General features: G+C 38.1%; 3 protein-coding genes across 4 annotated transcripts in view; all 3 read left to right on the top strand.

Annotated features, from left to right (window-relative positions):
• Positions 1–705: 705 nt before the first annotated feature.
• On the top strand, positions 706–12,928 carry LOC104930299 (uncharacterized). Its single transcript, XM_027287227.1, has 16 exons — positions 706–968; positions 1,048–1,176; positions 1,526–1,960; positions 2,222–2,542; positions 2,779–3,060; positions 3,153–3,466; positions 7,307–7,463; positions 7,900–7,989; positions 8,331–8,747; positions 8,965–9,285; positions 9,385–9,714; positions 10,429–10,710; positions 10,803–11,087; positions 11,221–11,332; positions 11,425–11,494; positions 12,173–12,928. Exons 2-16 carry the CDS (start codon positions 1,116–1,118, stop codon positions 12,587–12,589), a joined length of 3,894 nt encoding a protein of 1,297 aa, XP_027143028.1. The 5' UTR covers positions 706–968; positions 1,048–1,115; the 3' UTR covers positions 12,590–12,928.
• Positions 12,929–14,147: 1,219 nt separating this feature from the next.
• Positions 14,148–17,922, top strand: LOC109143099 (myeloid cell surface antigen CD33-like). Its single transcript, XM_019279186.2, has 6 exons — positions 14,148–14,281; positions 14,622–15,053; positions 15,380–15,700; positions 16,741–16,852; positions 16,984–17,044; positions 17,345–17,922. Exons 1-6 carry the CDS (start codon positions 14,221–14,223, stop codon positions 17,759–17,761), a joined length of 1,404 nt encoding a protein of 467 aa, XP_019134731.2. The 5' UTR covers positions 14,148–14,220; the 3' UTR covers positions 17,762–17,922.
• A 936-nt stretch (positions 17,923–18,858) lies between these two features.
• LOC104930283 (CD166 antigen-like) overlaps positions 18,859–20,214 on the top strand; it is a 9,239-nt gene continuing 7,883 nt past the window's right edge. Inside the window, exons 1-2 of one of the 2 annotated variants that reach the window (XM_027286935.1) lie at positions 18,859–19,011; positions 19,454–19,565. In XM_027286935.1, the coding sequence (XP_027142736.1) occupies positions 18,874–19,011; positions 19,454–19,565 (250 nt within the window). In that variant the 5' untranslated portion in view covers positions 18,859–18,873. Of the gene's footprint in view, positions 19,012–19,271; positions 19,308–19,453; positions 19,566–20,214 lie in introns of those variants that run through there. The other variant, XM_027286936.1, reaches the window with a different exon arrangement.

Below are 20,214 nucleotides of genomic sequence, written 5' to 3' on the forward strand. Positions count from 1 at the left end.
TTAGAACTATTAGATAGATTTCAATAAAGTTTGGTTCATGTTTGTTCAGTGACCCTCAGGATGAATTCCAATAACTTGTAGACTTTTTGTGTGGCGCCATTATCAGGTCAAAATTTGAATATACCTTGTTTTATGACAAATATGTCCACAGACTAATGACATCAGCCTCAATTGTGCTGTGTGTTCACTGCTTTTAACAAGTGTCAGCGTGCTATTATCTGCTAAATATCAGCATGTTAGGTGTTGGCTAAAATTACTGCTGCGCATATGCTGTATACAGCATGACTGTAAAACATAAAAACAGAAATGAAAGGAGAGAAATGAGATGGATGCAGGCGCAGTCTGAATGTGTTAATGTAGCTCTTTTATTTCCTCTTTTTTTTTTTTTTTAGAATGGCTGAACATCTGCTGTATCTGGGTACAGATACTTATGGGTTAATCATGGAACAATTAAAAATGTTAAGTTTCAGTATTGACAGTGGAGTTTCTCAATTGGATATACAGCAGGAACAAAACAAACCAAAAAAGACATTAAAGTAGAAACACAAATGTAGAATTTCTTGCAAAGAGGCCACACAGATTAAATTGAGAACTAGCTATGAACTTCATTACTCAACGTCCACTGCAGATATAAGCAAGTCATTCAGAGCATTTACAGTCATGCACACCGTGTTGTAAATAATGCATTAAGCAGTAAATTGTATGCACACCGTGTTGTAAATAATGCATTAAGCAGTAAATTGTACGAAAGTTGTTCTATTGAATGATACAAACAACAGATTGTGCTATGTGTCCCCAAGTTAGTTACAAGATGTTTAACTGGGAAAATGCAGCAGTTCCTCTTTCATTCTTATAATATGTCAAACACTTCACACACACACACAGAAGCAGCTCAAAAGGGGAAGAAAAAAGAAAGACAGAGAGAGACTCAACAGAGATCACTGTGGAGAGAAGAGAGGAAGAAAGCGGTAAAAAGGCAACTTTAACGTTATTTTCTGAATATCTTATCTGCACTTCATGTTTATCTTTTATCCTTTTTGTATAAAGTGTTTGCGCTTCTGAGTTTGTCCTTTGGAGGGAGACACCGACTCACCGGTCTCAATCGTCAGATCAGGATGCTTGTTCTCATCTGGGCAAGCCTGCTTTTCTCTGTGAGAGGCAGCAATGCTGACACAAGTATGCTCTTTTTTTTATTATCTTGCTGTGATGCCAACATTAAAAATATGAATAAAAAGGTTATATTCCATGATAAACGTCCTATTATAAATGTTTTCTGACATACTTCTAAATTCCAAGTAGGCCTATTTAGTTTTCCACCTTGGCTTTTCCAGCTCATCAGTAGCATTCTTCACCGCATCTACATTCTGGAATAAATAGTTATTAAACTGACTTGTTTGTTTACCAAAGATATTATAGATAAATAAATATGTTAAATACTGAACATTGGTTTTGTCTGATCAACAAGTCAAAAACAAAAATGAAATATCTTCTGTCTCTGTGTTTTTCTCACTGTTTACATTAACAGATGCATCAGTGGGAGAAAGAAAAGAACACTGTCAAAATGGCTTCTGTATCACTCTTAATGAAGGAGAAATAACAGCAGAGGCTGGACTCTGTGTTGTGATACCGTGTTCCTTCACCACAGGTTCTGACTTCATACCAAAATATATAGTTTGGTCCAAATGTGATGCAGAGAAACCAAGATGTAGTGATTCAGACAGGATATTCCACACTAACAGGAACAATTCAAAAATTCAGCCTGGGTTTAGAGGACGAGTGTCACTGCTGGAACCTGACGTGAATCAGAGGAACTGCAGCATCATCATCAATGACCTCACTGAGTCAGACTCTGGATCGTATCAGCTCAGAGTTAATGGTTTAAAGTATACATATACGTATACGTATACGTATAAGTCAGATGGATTTACATTCACTCCAAGAGCAACTATCTCTGTTAAAGGTATGAAGAGATACAACATGTATGCATAGTGAAGATGTTCATTGTACTAATATATTTGGTGTATTGTAGTGTTAATGGGGGATGTAGTAATGTTTGTCGACCTCTGTGGTCACCCAGTAGGAAGTGCAGTAATTCCTGACAGAACTCTGACCTTTTGTTCTTGTTTCACAAAATATTATTATTATTATTTTAGCCCAAATTTAAGTGAATAAGACCTTCACATTGCTCACCTTAGTCCACTAATGGACGGCTCTCCTTTAGATCTGATGCAGAAGCCCACACTGATGATTCCTCCTCTGATGGAGGGAAAACAGACCACACTGACCTGCACTGCTCCTGGTCTCTGCTCTGGATCTGTTCCTCAAATCACCTGGACATGGAGAGGAGAAGGAGAGAATGACTCTCACATCACAGGAAATGTCACTGCTGTCAAAAATGAGTCTGTAACGTCTGTAGCACAGAGATACAGCTCGACTTTGACCTTTGACCCCTCAGCTGAGCACCACGGCACCAGTGTCACCTGCAAGGTCGGCTTCAGAAACAACATCACTGCAGAGGAGACAGTGACTCTGAATGTGACCTGTGAGTAACATGCTGTACTGATTTTTTATACTGTGCTGAAATTTACACCAGCAGTTCACAGTGAATGACAAAAGTCCAAGCCCGCCTGAGTGCATGTCGTCATTAAAGCAAAAAGTGGACATACCAAATACTAAGATTCTGAAATATGTCTTTAACTTTTTACTTATCTAATATGACAAATCTTTCATCTGTTTCTTGTTGCTGTCTTATCTTCACTTCAAATATTTTGTTTACAGATACAAAGAAACCTGTAATCACTGGGAGGAGATCTCTCGAGGAGGGAGATGCTCTGAATCTTACCTGCAGTTTTGAAAGTTTTCCTCCATCTCGTATCACATGGACTATACTTGGTTCCAACAAAAAGCTGCACAATGAATCTCGTAGTTACCTGCAGAGCAGCCCTGGATCAGCCACACTGGTCATCCATAATATGGCCGTAGAACATTCTGGAAAGTACATCTGTACAGCACAACACTTGAACACAACGGTGGCTGTATATGCTGATGTAACTGTGACTTGTGAGTAGACTGTACTAATCTTCTCAAAAATGTTACATTTACATTTCACACCATCAATAATTTGTTATGATTCTGCTTGTGTTGTTTTACAGTGTTTCCAAAGATCCTAAAAGACTCTGGGTGTAAGGTTCAGTCGGGGGTCCTGACTTGTGTGTGCATCAGTCAGGGGTTTCCGTTACCAACCATCAAATGGCCTCTGTTGGAGAAACTTGCTAAGTACTCCGTCTTTACCACTGTGTCCAACCACACAATCAACAGCACCATCACCCTAACTGTCAAGGACCACAGCAACGCTACTGTTCAGTGTGTCAGCAGAAATGAAAAAGGGGAAGTGCAACAGAACATCAACATCATGGTAACTTCAGAGGGGCAAGAAGGTAAACGCACACACAACAAACAGCACCAATAACTGACTTCAGTAAGAATAATGATATATGATGAATAATAACTCATTTCACCTCCCTGGAAGGCTTTTATAGTGACACTTGATAGGAAGTACTGAGTCTAATTAACAGCAGATTACATTAAGAAAGAGTGTGAAACAACTTGTTGAGCTCATTCTATGAAAATCTACATTATGATGAAAACCATGGACTGAATTGTTCAATCCATCAGAACATGCAATTTTGCTGTTTCCCTTTTTTTTCGGTAACCCTCAGCTTCTTGTTTAAAGTTTGTTGTTATTTTGTAATTCTCCAGTCTCCTCATGTCTGTTACTTCGTTTCCTCTCTTTGTCGTTCATGCCAATTTGATTTCCTCTTTCTGACTTGATAAGTTTCATCTCTCCCTGCTTAGTTTTCACCTATGTCTTGTCATCTTGTCTTCACTTGTATATTTAGTCCCTGCTCTCAGTTGTCATCTTGGTCTGTTCCCTAGTTCTGTGTTTGTTCCCTAGTCCTTTGTTCTGGTGCTTCTCACAGTTTTTCCGCTCCTGCTCCTAGATTTTCTCGGTTCTGGTTCTACAATTTTTTGTTGGACTTCTGTTGTTTGGATTTGGATCTTTTAGATATGTCTTTTGCCTAAACACATTAGCTGCTTTTCTGTTATTTTGTGTTTACTTACTTGCCTTACTAAGTCAATAAAATGTCTATTTGTTCACTTAACCTTCACGTCTGCATTTGGGGGGAACTTCTTGAACTATTTCTAACAGCAACATGGACCTTGGCCTGAAATAGGCAACTATAAAATGTACACTACTAGAGAATTAATAATCTACTTTATATTATTTCTTATGGTAGGTCCTGTGCAGCATTACAATGCAGTGCTTCCCTGGGCTGTTGCTGCTGTCTCATTGTGAATGTCATCTGCATAATCTGCGTGATGCTGCTTTGGTATGTTCCTACATCATCATTTCATGGTTTGACGTCTGTCAATGCATTTGATAATTTCAAATGACACATTATGTCTTTCTGTTTTTTTTGTTTTTTTTTCTCTTCGAAGGAACTCGAGAAAGAAAGTGAAACCAAACCGAGAGGACAGAACTTACATGTCACTGAAGAAAACAGACGTATCAACAGAGTATGATGTTATTGGCCAAGCCATTCATCCAGACTCTAACTGATCTGTTAAAACATATTTTAAATGTGTAATATATATATATATTTTTTTTTTTGTTATTTGAACATTTGTTTTGCATTATGCAGTGTTTTTAGTTTTTAGTTTATATTTAAAGTGCATTGTTTTGTATCTGGAGTTCTACTTTGCAGATTTCTCAACTAATCTGGAGATCTGAAACAATCAGTTTCGAGTGAAATGAACTGACAGTGTTCATGATTGTGTATTATGTAGAACAAAGAAAAATACCTCCGCAGGATGGTATATGGGATTGTTTTTGACAATAAAGGCCATTTTAATGAATAGATTCGTTGTAGTTTCCTCATTAGATTTGCCACAATTCACAAAGAATAAAACCTAACCTGATGATCAGACTAAATGTAACACTTGCTCCATTATACAGAGAGTCCTGCCCCCTATTAAAGCTACCGCAGGCAGACAATAGGTTATTTTTGGAGGTCTAAAGACCTAAAACATAACACTGTGTTCTTCTGTTTCCTCTAAGATAAATGAATATCTGTCCTTGTACAACAAGGGGAAGCTTTAGCTGTAAGCATGCATGAATATATCTGTCATTATTTTAATTAGACAAAAGCCTTTATAAATGCATTTTTAATTTCCAGAGAATGAACCCGAGTAACTGTAGTGACTTCTCATCTAGTGTCACACTCACGACCAGAAGCAGCCTGATAACGTATTACATTACATACATATTAATATTAATGCAGATGAAAGCAACTTACCAAATGTTATTTAGCAATATTTCACTCAACAAAAACCTCACATGCAGATTGGTTATCTGAGTTTCTTCAAATAAGTGCAACAGTGCAACCCTGTGGATTGCAATGGTAGAAAAAAAGAGTATTGCACTCCCGTAGGGGCAGAGGTCGATAGTTTTACATGGTTGATGGTCATTTTGCTAACACGAAAGACTATTTAGTACTGTACGCAAGTCGCATCAGCCGTGTGTGATTCTTGATCGTTTGTAACATAACTTATAGCCAAGTTGTTGGGATTATTTTCACCCTTGCTTTGCATTTTTTGTGCCATGTAGTGCACATATGACACACGCTATGTGTTTGATATTTTTGTAGATGTGAGTTATTTATTTGATATGGCCTACTGTGCGTTTTCATGTACACATAAGCTTTTAAATGTAATAACTTGCAACAATAACAGTTATAAATAGTCTAATTTATGGTTTGACAGTGCTTTAATATTAAAATCAGTACTAAATAGCAGTACCAGTACTGCACCATATCACTTACTCACTTTACTTTATTTTACACAAATATTCTTTTCATTTGTATGCTGTAGTTTTGCATCTGATCTGTTTTGTTTAAATGTTTTTAATTAAATCTACTTTTAAAAGAATATTCTGAGGTGAGGTAAAATCAGGAAATTAATAAAGAGCAATATTCACCTGTCATGAAACGTTGAGGTCTGTGAAGTGAAGCCAACAATCATTCTAATGGCCAGCAGGGGGCAGCTCCAATGGCTGCAAAAAAACAAGGTCAGATTGTTTTGAATCATGTGAGAAAATGACCCTTGTCTCACTTGACTTATTGCCTCAGTAAACAGTTTCCTAAAAGAGTTTATTGGCTCAATAGTTTCAAGTCTTCTTCCACACAGCATGATGTTCATATTGTAAATAATAGTCCTATTTAGAGTACAATAGATGATAAAGCAGTGCTGATCAAATGTAAATCAAGATTCTGTTACTACCTATTTATTGTGTCACATTTTCAAAAGCACATTTTAATGTAATCTATCAAGGTTTGTGACTAGGCAGGCCACATTTAATTTTCCTGCTTGAACATAGAGCCTAAACATGTTAAAAACCAAGCTCAGCTTAACTTGCATTATGTCACCCAACAACTATAGTCTATAGTCCAAACACGGTCAAGGTTTTCTACAAACCAATGGTGATGATGTCAAAGTAGTTTTAAGATTTCACAACTGATTGTTATATGCAGACATACTGATTGAGAGAGATTTGCAGCCGGCCTCTAACTAAGCCATTTTTACAGGTTCAGTTATGAGTGGTGTATATATAAGCAGGTGTAAAGTAAATGGTTAACATCTAATTATTAGATCTAGCACCATAAATCGCAAACAGGAAGGAAACAGATGCTGAGAACACAGTAGTGCCATATAAAGCAATGTTTAAATGAATGTGTGCTGCAGTGACTTTGCTGAGAACAGTATATTGCACAATATAAATGATAAAAAACACGCATACAATATGCAGAAGTGCTCCACCGAGGATACGTGCTGTTAAAATGGGGAAATACTAAAAGCTGATACTTTCCATTTTATACTTTTGGTTCTTACATATATATATATACATATACACTTTTTCACTCAAGTGAAAGGGCTCATAGACATGCAAATGTGGGGAGATGGTGGCCTGATGGGCAGCCACACAGAGTGGCACCCTGGGAGCAATTAGGGTGCCCAACTATTAACAACTTAAGTGCCAGTTTGTCCGTTTCTCAAGATAACAAAAAAAGAAAAAAATACAGATTTACAAAACTTCCTGTTTCAAAAAGATTTGTATTATTTCACAGTCACAGAGAAGAAACAGGAAAAAAAAAACATCAACTAAAATTTTTATCTTTTTAGTTTTATCTTCATTATTCACTGTTAGTGAAGTCCAAATTTCACATTAGATAAGATTATAAGTGTATAAAAACCCAAAAGTCTCAGGATAGGAGAAATGTTGCTAAGCAGTATCTGGGGAAACTTCCTCAAAATATTGTACCGGGAGGGAAGAAATAGAGAAGTGAAGAGAGGAAGGGTCAGTTCAGAGCAGAAACACTGGGGAGAAGAGATGATAACGATACGAGGTAAAACACAACATTTTGATATTTTTTGGGCTGTGAATTGAAGTTGCTAAAGTGATTTATACTATCCTATCTAAAAAATATATCGAAAAAAAAAGAGGCTTTTTGACATTCCTGAATGTGTTGGTAATGTACAGTAAGGGGGGAACAGTGTTGGGGAAAGATTTGTATCGTCTGTATTGTCACAGAAGGACTAAAGCTACAGTTGCTATAAAGATTATTGTAGTAAAGTTCAAGTTTAAGAACTTTTGAGAATAGATGTCACGGTGTGCTTCACCATTTTAAAAAAAGATCAGGGTAGACACACCCCTGGGTCAAGTGTGTGAATCTTGCAACTATGGAATAACCGAACATGTAACATCCTGTATGTCAGCTTTGGAGTTTCTTGTTCATTTCCTCTGTGTTTACCGCTCTTTCACTGCGATAATTTGTCCTGTAGTGGGGAAGACTGATTGTTTCAAGCATCAAATCAAGATGTTTCTTCTCATTTGGGTGACTCTGCTTTTCTCTGTGAGGGACAGCAATGCAGGTATGCTCTTTTATTATTAACTTGTTAGGATGCCAATATTGAAAAGATGATGAATGTCCATGATACATGTCATTAGTAGCACTCTTCACAGCATCTAAATTTATGGAATAGATAGCTACTTTTGTTTACAAAAGATATTATGGATAAAACAATTAAATACTGAACTTTGGTGTTGTCTGATCCAGTCCTGTCAACAGCTGTTATATGAAACAAAAACAGTATACAATATGATAGTATATTGTATAGTGTATAGGAGTCAGGATATTGTGATTTGTTAATATGGTGTCTTAAAAATGAAATATCTTCTGTCTCTGTGTTTTTCTCACTGTTTACATTAACAGATGCATCATTGGGAGAAAGAAAAGAACACTGTCAAAATGGCTTCTGTATCACTCTTAATGAAGGAGAAATAACAGCAGAGGCTGGACTCTGTGTTGTGATTCCGTGTTCCTTCACCCCAGGGTCTGACTTCACACCAAAATATATAGTTTGGTCTAAATGTGACGCACAGAAATCAAGATGTAGTGATTCAGAGAGGATATTCCACAGTTACAAGTACAATTCAAAAATTCAGTCTGGGTTTAGAGGACGAGTGTCACTGCTGGAACCTGATGTGAATCAGAGGAACTGCAGCATCATCATCAATGACCTCACTGAGTCAGACTCTGGATCGTATCAGCTCAGAGTTAATGGTTTAAAGTATATGTATCTGCAAGATGGATTTACATTCACTCCAAGAGCAACTATCTCTGTTAAAGGTATGAAGAGATACAACATGTATGCATAGTGAAGATGTTCATTGTTGTACTTATGAACTGCACTAATATATTTGGTGTATTGTAGTGTTAATGGGGAATGTAGTAATGTTTGTCGACCTCTGTGGTCACCCAGTAAGAATGCAGTAATTCTTTACATAAAGTGAATAAGACCTTCAGACTGCTCACCTTAGTCCACTAATGGACGGCTCTCTCTTAGATCTGATGCAGAAGCCCACACTGATGATTCCTCCTCTGACGGAGGGAAAACAGGCCACACTGACCTGCACTGCTCCTGGTCTCTGCTCTGGATCTGTTCCTCAAATCACCTGGACATGGAGAGGAAAAGGAGAGAATGACTCTCACATCACAGGAAACGTCACTGCTGTCAAAAATGAGTCTGTAACGTCTGTAGCACAGAGATACAGCTCGACTTTGACCTTTGACCCCTCAGCTGAGCACCACGGCACCAGTGTCACCTGCAAGGTCGGCTTCAGAAACAACATCACTGCAGAGGAGACAGTGACTCTGAATGTGACCTGTGAGTAACATGATGTACTGATTTTTTGTACTGTGCTGAAATTACACCAGCAGTGTTTTTGCAGAAATATTGGAATTTTTGTCATATTTTGTCTCATAGATGTGAAGGAAGTGAAAATCACTGGGAATACAAGTGTGAAGGAGGGCGAGACTCTGAATCTGAACTGCAGTGTTGAAAGTTTCCCTCCATCTCTTGTCACATGGACTAAATTCTCTGACAAAAACATGCAAAATGGAACAAAAAACAACCTTCAGAACGACACATTCACTGATCTGCAGAACGACACCAAAACCTACCCGCAGGAAGAAAAAACTGGAGTGGTCACTTATTCCGTCTCTAATGTGACAGCTGAAGACTCTGGACGGTACATCTGCACAGCAAAATATCTGAACAACACCCTGATGGAAAAAGTTGATGTAAGAGTGATATGTAAGTACAATGTAAAACTGTACTCAGACATTAGTACAATGTTCTTATAGTTTTATAGTTTTCAGTGCATTTTAAATATAATTTGAAATGTATGTCTTTGCTTTATTTTATAATGGAAATGACTTTTAAAAAGTCCTTCGACATTGCAAAGTCTTCTAGCTGTTTCTCAGCCTCACTGTGGTCACATGTTTAGAGAAAACAAAAGTGTTGTCTGGGTGAAATTGGAAAGACTTTGGCACCCCCCAGTGGTATTATTAAGAAAAACATATTAAAATGTGTGCATATTATGTACACATAGATGTTCCACACACATACATACAGAGACTCAGAGTGCGATCCAAAAGTCTGAGACCGCATTTGAAAATATCAAAGGGGTGTTTCCATGGATTTCTAAAATATTTTTGCAGAAAGTCAATCAGTTGTAAAGCAGCTTCATTACAGACAGAATAAGACTGTCAGATGAAGAGCAATAGTTTCTTAACTACTTCTAAGAAAAGGAAGCGAGGCCAAACACTTATGGTGGACTAAAATACCAGCAGTTCACAGTGAATGACAAAAGTCTAAGCCCGCCTGAGTGCATGTCGTCATTAAAGCAAAAAGTGGACATACCAAATACTAAGATTCTGAAATGTGTCTTTAACTTTTTACTACTATTTATCTAATTTGACAGATCTTTCATCTGTTTCTTGTTGCTCTCTTATCTTCACTTGACAGATACAAAGGAACCTGTAATCACTGGGAGGAGATCTCTCGAGGAGGGAGATGCTCTGAATCTTACCTGCAGTGTTGAAAGTTTTCCTCCATCTCGTATCACATGGACTATACTTGGTTCCAACAAAAAGCTGCACAATGAATCTCGTAGTTACCTGCAGAGCAGCCCTGGATCAGCCACACTGGTCATCCATAATATGGCGGTAGAACATTCTGGAAAGTACATCTGTACAGCACAACACTTGAACACAACGGTGGCTGTATATGCTAATGTAACTGTGACTTGTGAGTAGACTGTACTAATCTTCTCAAAAATGTTACATTTACATTTCACACCATCAATAATTTGTTATGATTCTGCTTGTGTTGTTTTACAGTGTTTCCAAAGATCCTAAAAGACTCTGGGTGTAAGGTTCAGTCAGAGGTCAGGACCTGTGTGTGTATGAGTCGTGGGTTTCCTTTACCCACCATCAAATGGCCGCTGTTGAAGAAGCACACTGAGTACTTAATAACTACCTCCGTGTCAAATCGCGCAGTCAACAGCAGCATCACCCTCTCTGTGAAAGACGGCAGCAACGCTACTGTGGAGTGTGTCAGCAGCAATGAAAATGGGGAAGCAAAAAAAAACCTCACAACTCGAACAGACACACCAGAAGAAAAGGGTACAAGTCCTGCACTAAAACACTTCACGCTTCTTTAGACTACTGCATCACATTTTTTAACATCTCTTCAGGATATCGCATGTTTAATTTGTGAAACAAACATCAACGTGTTTCCTCTTCCTCTTGATTGCAGAACAGTCCAAAGAAATATTAAAAATTGTTTCGCGGCTTGAAGTCATCGTTGCATTTTTTAGTGGGATCCTTCTTTCAGCATTCATTTGCTGTTTGGTAACAAAATGCCACAGGTACAACTCTCGTTCAAATATTTAATTCCAGTTTGATTGTGGATGACTTTCATATATGGATCTAAACTTGTTACTATTTTTTTTTTTTCCAGAAAAAAACAGAAGAGCTCCGGAAATCTGGATAAAACTCTGGAGATGGTGACCACTCAAGAGGACCCATTGGTATTTATATTCAGTCCACTAACATCAGACTATATGTACTTGATATTAGTTGAAACACTACTTTTTCAGATTTGTACCAAATATTAAATATAGTATTTTAGCTGCGTCATTGGTCCGTATGGCTTTCATTGTTTAACACTGAATGAGTCAGTCAAGAAATTGACCATGAGTGGCAATTGGTCATACATTTAGATTTGGCACAAGAGCCTTTGAGAGAACTTTACACAATTTGAGCGACAACAAAGAGATTGCTAGGAGAAATAATCCACTCTTGACAACCCAAGACGACATGTGCAAACACCATGTCAACACCATGCCTTCTTTATTAGCCAGGTCCCTTTTGTTGTTTTACAATGCAGTATATATATATATAATAATATAGGATATATATATAACATATATATATATATATATACAGGCTGATAAAAGTGCATGGCATTGCCACATTACTTTAAGAAAATCAGTTACACATTATAATGGATTACAATGTCTTAGATAAGTTCCAAGTCCTGGTTGAACCTGATTTTTATGCACAATACAGACATGACTAAAATATTGAAAGTATTACTTTATCATATGACTTAAGTAGTGATGTAAAAATACCAGATAGATTTCATACATATTTTTGGTGCTTGTAGCAGCTGTTGAGTGAGTCATAATTTATGTTGTACCTGACAGATCGACGACGATGAAGCAGTGGAAGATGATCAGACCTACTATCAAGAGGCAGCTGAAGAAGAGGAAGTAGGAGGAGGAGGAGGAGGAGCTGTGGCGACAGAGAAAGCGGCCCTTAATCTGGATGATGGACCAAAAGATGTGGAGTATGCCAGCATTGATTTCTCCATGCTGAAAAGAAAGAGTAAAAGGGAGGCAGCAAAGACGCAAGAGACCACCGAGACAGAGTACGCTGAAATCAAGAAAGTAAAAGAGGAGAGAGAAGACAATGACAGAGAGGAAGGTGAAGTGGAGGAGGAGGCGATGATGGTGGAGGAGGCGGAGGAAGAGGAGGAGATAAAACATGATGTTCCAGAAGAGGAGGAAAGGGAGGACATGGAAGTTTACTCCAACGTGAAGGATATAATGAGTGAGATATGAGGACTATGTTGGATTGAGTAACTCCTTGAGGAAGTTTCTTTGGTCTCAAATGTTGTTAGTCTTGATGAACTGAAAAAGCGTCTGAGGGGCAGCCGCCTTTGTCCTTTTTGCTCTGAGAGCAGTGTTCTTTTGTTTGATACCTTTTTATTTAACTCGAAGCTCGAAGCTCTTCTACTTTTGCTGTTGATCCACCAAGAGTTTGGTACATGTCTTTGTCTAAACAACTATTGTATGGATTACCGTGAAACCTGGTACAGACATTTGTGTTCAAATTGTTAGAACTTAAATGCATGTTTTATCTCGTACTATCATTAAATCAAAATGTCACCTTGTCCGATACTTCTTGTACGTTCTGTAATGTCTACATGTTCTGTAGTGAATGTTTAATATGCAGACTGAAAGGAACTGGTAACGGAAAATGTATAGTCAGTTCACAGCTAAACATAGCTGTTATCTGACTAACAAATCTATCTAAGTGTGAACACGAAGTTGTTAGAGAAAGCACAGTGAAGCACATGCATATACAAGGATTTTTGATATTTCACATCTTTTAAAGTCATATTCTCTAGTGATAGTTCCCTTTCATACATGAATAAACTAATCCTTAAACTAAATATCTTTTTAAACATTATTATTGAACTGGCACTGGCAGATATTAACCTGTAACAGACTATTTACATTCAGACACATGCCTTTGTGCAAAAGCAGACTCTCTGCCACAGTGACACGGGTTTGAACCTGTGACATTTACTGCATGTCATCTCCACACTCTACCTGCTTTCCTGTCTCTCCACAGCTATCCTATCAAATAAAGGCATTAAAAAAAAAGCTTTAAAATATAATTAAAACAATGAATAGTTGGCTTCCTAAGATGACAGGATGATTTTAAGCACACACATACTGTACTTCCCCTTCCTCAAAGCTTAAACTTCCTGGAAATGTGTAGTGCAAAGAAGGAAAAGTACAAAAAGAGGAGTACTGTAAGAGAGAGTCAGTTCAGAGCGGAGACACTCAGCAAAGATCACTGAGAAGAGGAAAGCAAGACAGAAAGGTAATTATTAATTATGTTTTCTCTGTGTCACTGATAAACTGCAGAATTGTAGATTAACATTAGGCTTTATGTCTCTTTGGACACTTTAGGACAGCCGAGAGTGAAGTGTAGCCTTTGAACTACAATGCAGACTGGATTCTCTGTCAGCAGACTGACAGATAGTTTCATGTTAGACACACTGCATTAAACAAAACAGATTTATTTTTCCAGGTGAATGCAATATGCTTACAGAATTCTTCCCTAACTGATGTCACAAAATGCTTACTTGTAAAATGAGGAGTGCATCTCATCGGGAAAGTCTCGCGTTATGTGGGATTGTAGATTTATTTCAGAGCTACAATAGATGTGTTCATTTAGGAGCTTTCTGGAGCAGAAACACAAAACATTTCAGGGCACTCGCAAACCCCGAAGAAGATTTTAGCTCCAGTTATTAATGAAAAGGTGAACGTGCAACACTTTGTATTTCAATCTGTGCTGTGTGTCTGATCCAGGTTCATCAACTGAATGATTTTAATGCTCTCTGAAAGGAGAATCTTTTCTTGTGGAGAGAAACACTGAGTGCCTCAATCATCGAATCAGGATGTTTGTTCTCATCTGGGCGACACTGCTTTACTCTGTGACAGGCATAAATGCTGATGAAGGTATACAGCTTTATAACAATCTTGCTGTGCTTATAATTAGATATGAATAAAATAAATAAATGTCATGATAAATTTCCTTCTATAAATTGTTTTCTGGATTTTTTACCAGCTCTTTGGTACCATTCCTCACGACACCGTTTAACTTTAAGAAATACTATTATGTTAAATGCTGAAATTATGTTGCATTGTCTGCTCAAAGCTGCTCACCACAGCAGTTATGTAAAGCAACAACTCTATATAGTATCTGGAGTAGAAACCTATTATCGGTTATTAATATGGTGTATTGTCAAAATTAACATATCTTCTGTCTCTGTGTTTTTCTCACTGTTTACATTAACAGATGCGTCAGTGGGAAGAAAAGAACGCTGTCAAAAGGGCTACTGTATCACTCTTAATGAAGGAGAAATAACAGCAGAGGCTGGACTCTGTGTTGTGATACCGTGTTCCTTCACCACAGAATCTCACTTCACACCAAAAAATATAGTTTGGTCTAAATGTGATGCAGGGAAATTAAGATGTAGTGATTCAGAGAGGATATTCCACACCTACAAGAACAATTCAAAAATTCAGCCTGGGTTTAGAGGACGAGTGTCACTGCTGGAACCTGACGTGAATCAGAGGAACTGCAGCATCATCATCAATGACCTCACTGAGTCAGACTCTGGATCGTATCAGCTCAGAGTTAATGGTTTAAAGTATACATATACGTATACGTATTCGTATAAGTCAGATGGATTTACATTCACTCCAAGAGCAACTATCTCTGTTAAAGGTATGAAGAGATACAACATGTATGCATAGTGAAGATGTTCATTGTTGTACTTATGAACTGCACCAAAATATTGACTTTTAATGTTTTAATGGGGAATATGAACTGCACCAAAATATTGACTTTTAATGTTTTAATGGGGAATGAAGTAATGTTTGGCTTTTGTCGTCCTCTGTTGGCAGCCAGTAGGAACTGCAGAAGTTTCTGACTTAACTCTTATTGTCTCACTAAAATGTTTAACAAAGTATCTGATTATTTTAGCCTAAATTTAAGTGAATAAGACCTTCAGACTGCTCACCTTAGTCCACTAATGGACGGCTCTCCCTTAGATCTGATGCAGAAGCCCACACTGATGATTCCTCCTCTGATGGAGGGAAAACAGACCACACTGACCTGCACTGCTCCTGGTCTCTGCTCTGGATCTGTTCCTCAAATCACCTGGACATGGAGAGGAGAAGGAGAGAATGACTCTCACATCACAGGAAATGTCACTGCTGTCAAAAATGAGTCTGTAACGTCTGTAGCACAGAGATACCGCTCGACTTTGACCTTTGACCCCTCAGCTGAGCACCACGGCACCAATGTCACCTGCAAGGTCGGCTTCAGAAACAACATCACTGCAGAGGAGACAGTGACTCTGAATGTGACCTGTGAGTAGCAACCTACATTTATTTGTTATTTTACTTTTTATTTAGATATTCTGAAACATTTTTCTATACATATGTAATCCATTGAGTATGTAAAGTTGTATCTGTATGTGTTGCTGTGAAAGATCACAACTACACCACTGTCAACTGTGTCAGCAGCAGTGTCATTGAGGTGCTAGAAGAAAATCACAATATACGTGTTAAAACAAGAGAACTGTCGACAACTAAACAACGGAAATATCTCATCTACTCTAGACCAGTGGCTCTCAACCCTTTTAGAGGCACGAGCACCCCAGAATAATCAGTTTGTTGTTCTTGTCCACTGCCCCGCATCCCCCCACAGTCTGCCTTAGGCCAAAAATAACATTAATAAATGGAAATGCATTCTCTTTCACCGAGGTCATTTGGTCTATATATAGTATATTGTATAGTATTTAGCCTATAACAGGGACCTTCAACATTTTTCAGGCCATGGACACCGAGGCTGATAGAGAAAGAGCAGGGACCCCCGTTACATATGTTGCATAAAATTGTATTACATGTAATATTAACTTATTAGGGCTGCAGTAGCTCAGTTTTATGTTGGCTTGGGAACCAGAGGGTGGCCGGTTCAAGTCCCACATGGACCAAAAATATGGTCCATGTGGTCCATCTGGGCACTGCAGAGGTGCCTTTGAGCAAGGCACCAATCCCCCCCCCCCAGCTGCTCGCTGGGCGTAGACATTTGCATGTCTATGCCCTTGTACTGCATGTGTGTGTGTGTGGGATGTCAAAATAAAATAGAGTGAAAAAAGAATTTCCCCATCAAGGGATTAATAAAGTATATCTTCTTCTGCTTCTTCTTATAATATAATATAGAGGTACCCGTGAGGTCATGGGTTGCTTCGTAATCAGTGTATAAATAATAATAACAAATATATCATATGTTGGATTCATGCATTTAAAAAAAAAAAAAAAAAAAGATGTGGTGAATTTGGTGCCAACCTTTGGTGACCATAACTGTTAATTCTTTTTTTGACCAGTTTGTTCCTCTCTATTACCAGATCTACTAACGGAGTTGCTAAAAACTGTTCAGCAGCCAGAGGTCATCATTGCATTTGTCACTGGGTTTCTTCTTTCAGCAGTCATCTGCTGCTTGGCCATGAAATGCTGCAGGTACACTTTGTTAGCAGTCTTAGCATACTTTATCCATTTTACATTAATGATAACCATTGATCAAGGTATGTTTTATGTTACGTGTTTGTTCATACATTGTGGTTGTTTGTCTAAATCATTTTCTCCCACAGAAAAAAAAGGGGAAGCGCTGAGAACCTGGCTGAGAATCTGGAGATGATCACTATGCAAGAAGTGGTTCTATACTTCTACTTATATTAATACAGCTCTTTTTGCTAACATGCACTTTGATATATATCATTTTCAAGCTGATTTTTAGACCTTAGGGAACTGAGTAAAGTAATTACAGCCTGAAAGGTCAGACCAAAATAGATTATGCAATGACTTGGAATCTTTTTGGGATTGAATGCAATGAATAGATGATTTGTAGTTACTGGCTGATATGGAGAGATTTCCTGGTTTATAGCTTACACACCGCTGTCTGGCTTGTATCAGCTTTCTAACGACATGCTGTTTATTCATTGTACCTGACAGACGGATGGGATCCATGACCAACAGGCAGCAGAAGAAGAAGCTGAGGCTACTGGGCAGCCAGTCGAACCAAAAGAGGTGGAATACTCGAACATCAACTTTTCCAGGCTGAACAGGCGTCAAAGAGTTCACAAAGAGACCACGGAGTCAGAGTATGCTGAAATTAAGACCGAAGACATAAAGAAGAGACAAGACAGTGATAGAGAGGATGGTGAAATCGTAGAGGCCAATGGAGGGAAGGAGGAAGAGGAGTTGAAGGAGGAGGAGAAGGAGAGGGTGGAGGAGTTGAAGGAGGAGGAGAAGGGGGAGGAGGGGATGATAGAACAATTGCTGATGACAAGACAAAACATGACAAGTGATGGGGCAGTAGAGAGGCAGGTTTGTGACTGGGAGGTCCATCCTCCTCCCTTCCAGGTGTAAATATGATTAGCTATGCATCAGGCCATTCCTGCAAGAGAGGCTTCGTACATATTTTATTACATATACACTTGTTACATATATTACATGCATAACGTGTTTGCATTTTGTATTTTTGCACAAACAAGCTTAGAGAAAATAAATGCAGCTGAAGTTAGATTTAAATGAACTGAGTCATGTGTGTTATTTGCCACTATAGAGCGGGTCGACCAGCAGTCTGTGGTTTTTGGATGGTCAGCCTCAACCCTAACCCATGATCCCCGGTGCCCCTATGTTTGGTTTGCTTAAGTGCAGTCTTTCATGCTGGTGCACTGCTTTGTATATAAATAAACACTAACCCTGTGAACGGAAGTATTTATTCTTTCATTTGCATTTTAGAGTGGCTGCACACTTTGCCGTAACAATTTGGCGAGTTTACAGGATTTTTGATAAGAGAAGAATTAAATAATAAACATATTCATTATCCTCAAATTTAAAAAAATACTGATCAGTACTTGTTTCTTTTTACTGGGAACAAATTACTTCCCCATTTTAAAAATGTGACACAAGAATCAACCTGTCATTTAGTACTAAGAGCAGAAACTGCTGAGCTTTCAGTGACATATCCTTCTAAACCCCTGACACTGTGTTTGTGTTTAACATGCAGACATACAGTAACTTATTTTGACAGAATTGCTGTATTAGCTTAAGATGGCTCTAGCCGTGGTGCAAGAGGAAGTTGGCTATCAAAGAGACTCTGAAAATACTGTACAGTTGATGCCATGCAAAGACGTGCATACTGAACACAGTGACTGACGAGAAGAGTGCTTACATTGCACAACATACAGAAGTGCTCTTTAAGAGGCTGAAGCTAAACTACACATCTGCACAAAGAAAAGATGCCACTTGGTTAATTCGTTTCTCAAGATGACCACAAGTTATTTGTGCAACTTCCCCTTTCTAAATGTTTTGTATCAGTTCACAGTCATACAAGTGGTACAAAAAAACCAAAACAACAACAGCAAAAAGTGTCTTCTTTTATCTTCATTAATTAGAGTATGAATTCCTAAAATGATTTGTGATGAATAGTGTGACACTATGAACTTAAAGATGCATGAAATTGAGGCCGTGTCCCAATGGGAGCACCAATGCTCTGCATTATTGTTTATTTGTTTCTTTTTTTGCACAAAGAAGGAAGAAGTAGAAGAGTCGGTTTAGATTGCAGTCACACCAGAGTGATCACTGAGAGGAGAGCAGGCGAACAAGACAGACAGGTAAAAGACATTTTTCTTATGTTTTAAAGTGCCTTTATGAATGTAATCTATCTAAAGTGAATGATTATGCCCCAAATAATCCATGACCAGATTTTATTTGTATAGCCCAATGTCACAAAGTGCATTTGCCTCGGAGGGCTTTACAATCTGTACAGGGAGTGACACCCTCTGTCATTGGCTTTGTTTATGCAGTATGGCAGACTGTAAACTCAAGATAGATAGAGAAGGGCTCTACATGTTGAGAGCTGTTGGTGACCTGTAGTCAGGATCCCAAAATGGCACCCATGGGGGAAGTGGTAGTCAAATTTTTTTTCTCTCACATGTACAGAAATAAGTGAACATGCAGCTTCCTGTATGAACATCTGTGCTGTCATCTGTGGAGCTCTTTCTGATCCAGTTTAACCAACCGAACCTTCTGCATGTTTAATTCCACATTTTCTAGAACGTGTTTGTGCTTCTGAGAGATAAGATTTTGTCTCAGTCATCAACAAGGATGTTCGTTCTCATCTGGGTGACTCTGCTCTTCGCTGTGAGAAGCAGCAATACTCAGACTGGTATAGTATGCAACTTTATTGCAATCTTGTTATGAGACCAAAATGAAACACCTATATTTATTTTGCTGAGGGCGTTTTCAGTATTAGAAATTGAATATGTTGCAGTGATACTAAATATCCTTTGTGCCTTGTAAATATTTTCCTTGAATGCTCCATGCAGGTAGAGTTGCAGGCATTGAGTGGTTAGCAACTTGTTATAACTCTCAAAGCCCACAACACCTCACTGTCTGGTGTAAATAATAACCTTTGAATTATTGAATATATAAAAATAAATGCGTAAAAATATGGATATGGACATTCCTACTCCACCGGGAATGGCAGTGACAGAGCAAGTCTCATTTTTCTTCTGTATTGCCTCAATAACCAACAATGACCCTGACATATTGTCTTTGCCTCTATTGGTATTTTGTCACAGATGTTAATAAACTTATTACTCATTCATTAAATTTAACCCATTTTTTGGGCTTATGTAAGTATTTTCAAGGTTTCCTGTGTCAGGGTGGAGTCTTGTGTCTTGTGAGATTAACCCCTCAGCAAATGCAGTATACAAATTAAAGAAAATCTCAACATTTCGAGGCTTATGGTGAATTTTAGCCACAGGCTGAAGTCATGTGTTAAGAGTGATTACAATAAAAATATATATATATAT

The sequence above is a fragment of the Larimichthys crocea genome, chromosome XIII (assembly GCF_000972845.2).
Source record: "Larimichthys crocea isolate SSNF chromosome XIII, L_crocea_2.0, whole genome shotgun sequence".
Lineage (NCBI taxonomy): Eukaryota > Metazoa > Chordata > Actinopteri > Sciaenidae > Larimichthys > Larimichthys crocea.

What these genes read in the sequence shown, in the direction of transcription:
- LOC104930299 (XM_027287227.1), top strand. Translation starts at nt 1,116, where the DNA reads ATGCTTGTTCTCATCTGGGCAAGCCTGCTTTTCTCTGTGAGAGGCAGC. An exon ending in AGTTGATGTAAGAGTGATAT is followed by an intron (nt 9,715 to 10,428) that starts GTAAGTACAATG and finishes TTCACTTGACAG; the next exon opens with ATACAAAGGAACCTGTAATC. An exon ending in TGCTAATGTAACTGTGACTT is followed by an intron (nt 10,711 to 10,802) that starts GTGAGTAGACTG and finishes GTTGTTTTACAG; the next exon opens with TGTTTCCAAAGATCCTAAAA.
- LOC109143099 (XM_019279186.2), top strand. Translation starts at nt 14,221, where the DNA reads ATGTTTGTTCTCATCTGGGCGACACTGCTTTACTCTGTGACAGGCATA. An exon ending in AGGCATAAATGCTGATGAAG is followed by an intron (nt 14,282 to 14,621) that starts GTATACAGCTTT and finishes TTACATTAACAG; the next exon opens with ATGCGTCAGTGGGAAGAAAA. An exon ending in AGTGACTCTGAATGTGACCT is followed by an intron (nt 15,701 to 16,740) that starts GTGAGTAGCAAC and finishes CTCTATTACCAG; the next exon opens with ATCTACTAACGGAGTTGCTA.